This window comes from Pyxicephalus adspersus, chromosome 9 (genome assembly GCF_032062135.1).
Source record: "Pyxicephalus adspersus chromosome 9, UCB_Pads_2.0, whole genome shotgun sequence".
Lineage (NCBI taxonomy): Eukaryota > Metazoa > Chordata > Amphibia > Anura > Pyxicephalidae > Pyxicephalus > Pyxicephalus adspersus.
In genome coordinates, this window is record NC_092866.1 from 65336007 (window position 1) to 65345970 (window position 9964).

The 9964-nt window shown below is 44.2% G+C and overlaps 1 protein-coding gene across 1 annotated transcript in view; it reads left to right on the forward strand.

The window, feature by feature from the left end:
• Positions 1–9964, forward strand: part of TRIM66 (tripartite motif containing 66) — a gene marked incomplete in the record, with an annotated part of 20361 nt that overhangs the window by 1024 nt on the left and 9373 nt on the right. Inside the window, 10 exon segments of the mRNA XM_072421578.1 lie at positions 1082–1168; positions 2529–2664; positions 2821–2950; positions 3983–4099; positions 4196–4310; positions 5148–5298; positions 5641–6515; positions 7275–7442; positions 8196–8462; positions 9807–9964. Coding sequence (XP_072277679.1) covers positions 1160–1168; positions 2529–2664; positions 2821–2950; positions 3983–4099; positions 4196–4310; positions 5148–5298; positions 5641–6515; positions 7275–7442; positions 8196–8462; positions 9807–9964 — 2126 coding nt within the window.

The window sequence follows — 9964 nt, forward strand, 5'->3', positions numbered from 1 at the left end:
CTCCATATTGGTGCCGGTTATGATTTCCATTCCCATGCTGTGGGGGGGCAATGATGGCAGATTGGGGTGCTATAGGTGAACCACGTGAGCCAGGTTTATTCTGGGGATGCTGGGAGTTGTAGTTCTACATAAGATGTTGGATGGGGGAGGGGTGTCACACCGTTGGTGCAGGTTCTAGAGGGACCCCGCACGGTGTCATCAGATTGCCTCATCCGGGGTCTGGGAGCTCCAATGATGCAAGACCCCCCCTCCCCCTCCCCTGGTCCCCAGGCATTAAAGCTGAACTCCAGCTCTGCACACAATTTTCATATAACGATCTGTGCTGTGCCAAAGATTCTCAGTTCTGTTCAGCCAGTTCTGTGATTCTGACCCGGGGTGCCGGCCATTCGCTGCTGAGGTTTTCCCTGGGCTGGATGGACAAAGCTGACTGATTTGTGATCACTGAGACAAATATAAACAGGTCAGGTACTTCACTGGCTGCATGCTTGTTTCTGCTCAGTCACTCATTGGGGAATATTGGATCAGGATGGCAGCCCCCAGGGTTCTTTTGGGGTGGGGGGGGTCAGGTTCTCTTTAAGAGAGGCAATTCCGTGAAGATGACACCTATGGAGCTGCATCTCCATGCAATTTAATATTGTAAGACTACAGATTAGTGGGAGAGGTGGGGGAGGAATCAGAGTCACATTGCACTTAGCACTGCACTACTTCTCCTTTCACTGCCCAGTCACAGTCCAGGGGGGGAAGTTCAGGAAGATCTGGGCTTGGAGGAAGTTTGTAGAATGATGATGGTCTGAAGACTGAGGACATCTATAGGCCAACAACAAGTACTGCGGGTGAAATCTGCTGATCATTTATCTCGTTGGCTGGAGTTTCGCTTTGAACTGTCTGTGACTTCCTGTCCCAGTGACAACCTCATGCACATTGCTTTTACAGGTGTCACATGGTCAGGAAGTGAGCGGGAAATCCCCCACTTGGTGGGATCACAGACAAAAGTAATGTAATAACAGGGCATGCTGGGAGTTGTAGTCCTTCTGTGTCTTGCGGTAAATCTTCCGTCTCTGATGTTTGTGTTGTTTCGCAGGTCTTCCCCTTCCTGTGACACCCGACAGGAAATGCCCCTCAATATTTCTCTGTGAAGGATTTCTGTGGTCATTTTAAGATGACGAAGGTAAGTTATGAGATCCCAGCGCTGACCGATCTGCCAATTCACTTAGATGAATGTTCTGTGACTGTGAAACCGACACCCTGCCACCCCCGGGGGCACTGGAAGTCGGGGATCTGGCTGTACAGTCTGGCAGGGGTGCCCGGGGTCACCAGTCTGGCTGAACTGAATTACAGTTTTTTAGAAAGTAGCACTGCCCATAAACCTTCTAGTGGTGTGTCTGGCTTTCAGTTTTAAATTGGGTGAATAGTTTGTTGGTGAATGTATGGTGAATCATCATGCTCCCCATTCAATGACGATCAATCTGTTTGTACAATATCCGCACAATTTGGATGTACCTGGAGTATGTAAGTTGAAGCGATCTGTTTGTATCTGATTAAAAAGATTTTATTTTGGTAAAGCGATGAGTTTTTCTAAAAATTGGCCCTGAGTGATCTCATTCACTGCCAGGGTCCACAGGCTGGTCACATGACATCAGCGCACATTAGCACTCTCAGTACATTGGCCTTGAGAGATCACATGACAATTAAATATTGCAAGAGATCTCATCATTGTCAGCATTTACTAAACTGAGAGATCACATGACATCATCACACAGCCAGCTTTCTCTTCATTGGCTCTGAGATCACATGACATGAGTACACAGCCAGCTTTCAGTACATTGGCTCCGAGAGATCACATGACATCAGCACACTGCCAGCTTTCTCCTCATTGGCTCTGAGAGATCACATGATATCAGTACACTGCCAGCTTTCAGTACATTGGCTCTGAGTGATCATATGACTATTTTCATGTATTTTATTTGCAGATCTTTTGATAACTGTTAGGAATTTAATTTATTTTTATTAATATTCCCCCTCTCATCCTCTCTGTGTGTTCACCAAACTCAAATATATGAAGTTTGGATTGTTTTTTTCACCCTAAATGTGTCCATAATTCACATCAGCAAACTAAATTCATCTAAAAGATTCTGCTGGGGGAATCTTTCATTCCATGTTAGTTTATTATTTTTCAGTTTTTACACCTGATTTCACCATTTCCATAAACTTCAGTTTGGTTTTGCAGTGCAGCCGTCTGATTGGCTATTCCAGCCCCATTTATTGCTGAGCTGTCTCCCGGCTCCTCCGCTCGCTCCTCATGTCAGTAGGTGACACCTGTTGTCTTTGTGCTTTCTCACAGCTTTCACTCAGTAATTAACTTGTTTTGCTGCCAGTCATGGAAAATCTCTATTAATAGCCTGAAATTCACAATGTGAGATTAATTACCCCCCCCACCTGACGTGTTCTCCGCACATCTGACAATATGAGATAGGAAAGAGAAATCGGTAAATCTCAGGATTCCTATCAAATCTTTTTGTGTGTTTCAGAGCTGCTACGAGTGTACGGAGAAGAATCCGGCCCACAGCCTGTGCACGCGCTGTAATAAATGGTTGTGCAGCACCTGCGCTGAACAGCACCGGCACAGCAAGGAGAGCAGAGAGCATTACCTATCACAGAGGACAGGTACTCACTGCTGGTGGAATGCAGGATAAGCCACATGTGTGAATAGCGCCATCTAGAATAGCCCCAGGGATAACATTTATTGTATATATCTGTATCCATCATTTTCAACCCATATTTAATGTACAATGTTTGAAGTTCTCTTTTTGTGATCCGCAGGGTCTGATGGCGGCTCCGGGAGCTCCTTGTACTGCCCCATTCACACTCAGGAGACGCTGAAGTTATTCTGTGAGATATGTGACAGTCTGATCTGCCGCCATTGCCTGGTCCTGGAGCACAAGGAGCACAGGTGAGAGAGCCGGAGTGTCACCTAATCTGAGCAGAACCTCTGCAGAGCATTCATCATATATGAATCAGATGGCTGACTATCCGCACTCATTGCATCTGATTACTAAGGGGAATAAGCACGGGGATAAATCATTATGGAGGAGTTACATTGGTGGATCACACATCCTGAACCCATCCAATGGTCAATGCGTATGCTTAGATCCCAGCTGGCCATGTGCATTGAGCATCCAAATATTGCGGCATTGGTGGCTTCCTGATCAGCTCACTAATATTTTGTATTAGGTCAGGAATCTACAGTTCATTGCAAGTTTTATGGAACATTTGTTAAATATTTCATCCTTGATAAAGTGTATTAGGGAATGAACAAAACTTACCTGTAAAATAAAAATATATGAAATGATATACATATGATAAATGAAATGCACCAAGTGAAGCAGCTGATCCATAAGACCCCCATGTAGTGTCCCCGCAGCGTTCATGTATTTATCTCTGAATTGTCCACACCGGGTGATGTACAGAACTGGTAATGTATCCAGACATGTGCATCAATCAGGAGTCATCAACCTATAGGTTCATTTAGAAAACTCACACACCAAGATGAGGATCCTTATAGATAATAATTAACAGGAATCTAGATTGTAAGCTCTGTGGGTCAGGGTCCTCCCCTTCTCCTGTGTCACTGTCTGTATATGTCATTTGCAACCCCTATTTGTTGTACAGTGCTGCGGAATATGTTGGCACTATATAAATCCTGTATAATAATAATAATCAGAATAATATTATAATATTAGTATTTATATTATATCATTTTATATTATTGAATGAATACAATATTTTTATCTGATCTCAATGAGATTTTACATCACAATAAAAGATCCAAGTTTTTGGGTTGGTTCCAGAATCGAACATTTTTGCATTGCTTACTCTGCAGGGATGAATTGTGCACTCTGATTGGCTGCTCTAGGTTGTGGCCCCTAAACAACCTCACTGTTCTGTGCTGCTTCTCAATGACATTTCTGTGTTCTGCTCCCAGGTTCCGCAGGCTGGAGGAAGCTTTGCAGAATCAGCGGGTTCTGCTGGAAAATGTCATCACGCAAGTGGAAGAGAAGAAAATTGTTGTGCAGGCAGCCGGGAAGCAGATAGAAGACCGGTGAGCGATCCCTCCAATCATATTCCGGTGTCTGTGTGGCCGAATATCGGCTGTAGATTCTGTTTGTGGCAACTTTTATCTTCTTTTATTCCTCAGGCTGTATGAAGTAAAACACATGCATCGGAAGGTGGAGAATCAGATCAAAATGACCAAAATGGTGATTATTAATGAGCTGAACAAGAGGATGAACTCACTGCTGGAGCAGCTGGAGGTAAGGAAGTCCTCCATAGGTGGGAGCGCCGCCCTAGGGTTAGGAAGATAGAAGTGCAGGGGGGGGGGTAGGGTACCCAAGGGGGTCTGTGTGTGCAGGTTCAGTTTATTCTTTTACAGCTTTCATGAAAAAAATTTCCATCACTTTTTTTCACTTTCATAAAACTTCTCCCTTGGATTCTATGAAAGTTGTTTGGTGGCAAACCATTGTAAGGCCCCACACGGAGCATTTGTAAAAATATAACCGCATCACCTTCAACACCCAAGAATGAAGGCTTTCTGAACAACTCTCATACATTTGAATGATATTGAGAAATTTGGGGATTCAACGCTCATTTCCCATAATCTGACACATTTTGCCCGATTTATTAATGCTGAAAAAGATAGACTATCGTAAGAGAACCTGGGTGATTCAGTAAACATGTAAAAGATCTAGTCCAGGATTGAAAACATTGCAGGATTTGCATTCCAGGTTTACTGGATCACCCAGGTTCTCTCATTATATTCTATTTTCTCCAGCCTTGGGGAGCTTTAATAAATCAGGCCATTGTATTGTATCCTTTTTTTATTATCATTTTGCAAATCAACATCCTCCTTTGACTTTGCTTTTATTTTACTTTTCTTTTTTGACTTGCAGTTTTAAAATGCAGATAAAATTTAAAGTTTTAGACTTCAAATCTTTGGTTTCCAAGTTAAACCATAAAAGCCCCATCTGACCGATAACACTGAGGGCCCCAGGGCCGTCTTACACTTTATTGCTGTGCCTGGGAATAATGAGAGAGCAGTGTGGATTCTGATCTCCCCGGCAGCGTGTCTCACAATTCTCTCCCCAACGCAGAAAATCACCAGCGAGAAGCAGCAGAAGTTTGAGCAGCACTTGCAGTCGGTGTTGGTTCTGAATCGTCAGCTGGAACACGTACAGAACTTCATCAACTGGGCCATGTACAGCAAGAACAGCGTGCCATTCCTGTTCAGCAAGGAGCTGGTAAGTATATGACATTGTATATAGTATGGAAAGAGGACCTGTCAGTAACTAATAGTGAATAAACTCCAATCCCGGGTCATTTGTGTCTTTTTAGCAAAATTCTCCAACTGTAGTAAAATACACAAAAAATACTTCCTGATCCAGGATCATTCCAATTCATTCCAAAGGTGTTCAGTAGGGTGAGGTCAGGGCTCTGTGCAGGACACTCGAGTTCCTCCACATGTCCTTTAGTAATAGTTTTTGTTGCTTCCCTGCTATGTGTTATATGTGAAATCATTGCTAAAATTATTTCTCAGTATTTCTAATATTCTGTTATTTATTATATATTGCACATTTCCTTCTCCAGGTTGTATTCTGACTGATCCTGCACACTTAGCACCCTCGGAAATCCCCAGCTACACCCCAGTGGAAGATCTGCAGTCATCGTACTATCAGGGTCACCACCAACCCACAACCCCCCATCTGACCCCCATTAGTAGCACCCAGAACTTCACCCCTACAGTCCAATGCCCAACTCCGGTCTGCTGTGCCCACTGTCACACCCTGCCATCCATCACCAAGAGCCAACCAGTCAACAGCACCATTAGCCACCATGTAAACTTCACCCATTCCACCACCATCAAGCAGCAGGCGGTGCAGCCATTACAGTACAGTGCGACCAAGGAGCAGAAATGTCTCTCTCGCCCACTGAGGGTCATCCAGCCATGGTTGTCCCAGCAGCCACACAGTGAACACGATAACCCGTCATACTGGTCAGATAGTCAGCAGCAAAGAGCCGCCGCCGTCCAGCCCACCGTACAGAGTGTGGCCCCCATCTGCGCTGTCACAACTCAAGACTTTAGCCAAGTGCACACAACCATCCCACTGACCACAGCGGCTTCCCTGCAGGCACCATCGGTGCAAATGCAGCTGGGCCCAGTGCACAGCGTCAATCATGTGCAACAGCAGCGGCACCAAAGCCAGGCGCAGGCTACAGTGGGCCCGGCTGACACCAGCCATGAGCAGGTCATGCACCACAGTCTGGACATCATAAACCAGCAGTTTGAGCTGGAGCAAATGCAGAAGGGCCTGGAGCTTCTCTTGCAAAGTCAGCCATCCAATGTGCAGCTCAACCAAAGCAAACAGCCGCAGCACGTCCAGCAAACCATCGTAGGACAAATCAACTACATTGTGCGTCAGCCGGCTCCAGTGGCCCTGCAGAGCCAGGAGGATGTGGCACCGGTCAGTGCACCTTTTCCTTTCATTTTAAGCATCCACACTCTATGCATAATTCTGAATTTTTAGAAGCTTAGGACTATAAATGGGTTTTTAGATATCCAGAGATGGAAAGATGCAGACCGACTGTGGGAGTGCCATAAACTTAGCAGCCCGATGATTCCAAGCAGATACAGGCATTGACTGTCTGAGAGTGCATGTAGGAGTGCATAGTTCCCAGTAAGAAAGACCATTCTTCTCATACTCTGTGTACTACAAGATACCTCCCCCATTGACTAGGTTATATTAGGCAGATTTTTGCAACCTATCAGGTATATTCAGTTTACTCTGTACTGTATTACAGCCTATCCATTATATGTTGGTTACCTGCAGTCCCAACCACCTGGAGTTCCCCCAGTTTTGAGATTCCTCTACCCAGGGCCTGTATTTATATATATATGTATGTATATATATATGATATATTTGTGCATCATCTCCATAGTGGTGACAACCAAGGCTTAGATTCTGGAATAAATTCTGGCTGGTGGAATGTAGGCTGCAAAGAGAAGTAGTGATCACAGTGAACTTATTAGGACTCCATAGGAACTGGGCTGGAATAGTGGAAACCTAGATACTCCGAAGGATAGGGACCGGTGGAGGGCGGCACCATAGCAGTCCTGTAATTGCTGGATTAATATTCATTGGTTCACAAGATTTTGGGGTGTCCTGTAGGGTTCTGCATGTTTCCTGTGCACCCCAGCGCTGACCCTGTTTCTGTGTTTGCAGGTCTGTGATGACCCCATATCTCCGGGAGGTCACACGGTCGATCTGTCCCCCGTCACCAGTCATTCTCCCGGTATCCCCCAGGCCCAATCCATAGCCGATGAGATCATTGCCGCGGTGGAGAACGATGCGTGTCGGCGGAATCAGCTTAACGCCAACCCCACCCGGAAGGTGAGTGACCCAACCGCCAGGCACGCTGGGTGCTGCACATTTATTCCAAACTAATGACAGCCGGGGGGTTTACAGGGCAGAATATTTCTAACATTCACTCTGCATCTCCAAAATGAATATTTTTACAAAAATCACAAAAAATGAAACTGTCCTGGCTAATTGTAATCTGATTTAAAATTTTCCGTCTGCTGCATGTGGATTCCCATAATCATCACCCCCTGCTCCTGTAATTGTCTCCCTCTGCACAGGGAGATATATTTATTTAGTTTTATGAAATACCGAATCCTATTCATCACTCAGGATAATCTTAATAAAGTGAATGTAAACCCCAATAATTAATTTTGCTTTCTTTTGTACTAGTAACTCAACCACAGAAAGCATTTTGCTATATTTTTTAAGCAGTGCAAAAAATACCTGTTGATCCTGCCAGGAATTCAGTAAACTGAAAACTTTTTGTGCTGCATTCTTATCAGTAAATTGGTTTCAGCAAGTTCAGTGAACTACAGAACATCTCCTTTCTGTGCTATGGTGAGTAAAGAAGAGGGGATTCTGTAGTTCTGTCCTTGGGTGACTATGTTGGTTCTGTATAAAATAGGAAATCCACACATCTAAGGGCTGGTAAGCGGCAATATGAAATATTTTGGGGTTTAGATTTACTTGTAATTTTTTATATATTTTTATTCAGTGTAATTTTATACCATGATATACATTTTATTTTGCATAGCTTATAACAAGGTGCGCTTTTCTTTACAGCGCTCGGCCTCGGAAAGTTTCTCCAATTCCCCAGAGCCGGAGTTACCATCGCCCCGCCTGTCGCGCTCGGTGGACTCCCAGATCCAGCCGGTGCCCTGCCAGTTTTTTGCCCAGCCGGTGGACAGATGTTACAGCGCGGACGCAGAACCAGAGAGAATGGCGGCTGCCTTCGGGCAGGTGGAAGCAGCTGTGAGCGAGAGCATGCACTTAGAATCCAACGATCACCTAGCAACAGGGGGCGCTCTCCTGGGAAATGCTATATGTAAGGTATGATTTGCTGCCTCCCCCGAGGACTCAGACACAAACATTATCTGAGCTCAGAGACCTCTCTGCCTCTCCTGCTGCCACTTTGTGTACAGTCACAGCTTTGCCTGAGCTCCTCTCCTGGGAACTCCATTCTAGAACAATACAAAGATTGCTACAAATGTAATCATATTATTGTCATTTATTGGGTGCACAGAGGGGGCGCTATGGGGTCAGGGGGTGACTATTCCTGAGCTACTATTGTGCAACGGGTAACTTGGAGAAAGGGAGGCAATAAGTTTGCATGGTGGCACAGTGGTTAGCATCTCATCTCAACCAGGGTGCTATCTGCATGGAGTTTGCACGTTCTCTTTGTGTGAGTTTCCTCCGGGTACTCCGGTGTTCTTCCACATTCCAAATACATGCAGTTAGGTTAATTGGCTCCCCCTTAAAATTGCCCTTAGCCTGTAATAATGACATATGACTATGGAAGGGACATTAGATTGTGAGCTGTGAGGGACAGCTAGTCACATGACTATGGACTTTGTACAGCGCTGCATAATATATCAATACAAAATCATAATCAGAGCAAATCTAGCAGATTCAGTATAACAATTAAATCCCAGCTTAAGCTCCAGTTAATGACTTTGTCTAGGCTGAGATGATGTCATCAATGATGTTGCAGGCAGGAGGAAGCATTTCCTCAGTCTCCTCTCCCCCATTGATCAGACTGTAACAAGTCACATAGTAAAGGCTCCAGCAGGACTGATATGTGTCAAGTATTTGTAACAACACATAATTAAATATATATATACACCAACATATACCAATGTACAGCCCATGTCTACTAGTATTCTGATTTGGAGGGTAAAAATCAGAACTTGGGGAGGGAGAGCCAGAAAGTTATGGACTACTTACTATTATTCTGATTTTTATATCACTAAAATTTCTATTCTCTCTATTTCTTGAAAATTCAATACAAATCATTGAAAACAAAATATTTTACTATATCAATAATAAGAAAATATTTTATTTAGTTTAATATTGAAGATTATTAACATCAACATTAGCCTTGATGAAGGGCATGCAGATCCGTGAAACGCGTCGGCTCTCTTGGAACCATTTATTTAAAGTTTGTTGTAGTATATTGTCTTTTCCACAGACGCTGCGCAACCCCCTCAGAACTTTCACATTGCTTTCATTTTCATCTCAGAAATAAAAACCCATCAGACCTTTTACCCTTACCCTGCGTTATCTAAACTTGCACTGGCTTGGAGTTAGACTCTAAGTTACATTCTTCCTGTGATTGGGGTTGCTGAGTGTCCCCTCTATTGTTTTTTCATATTCACAATTTTGTTTTCACTCCAGATTGAGAATGAGAATTTCAGCTGTTCTGGGCTTCCTCCTGAGCCCCCATTGACTAATGACAACGCGTCTGCTCTGAATGACATTGTCCTGCCGCTGGAAAATATGTTTGAGGAGCCGATAAATCTGTCTGTGAAAAAAAACTTTCCTACCAACCCCCC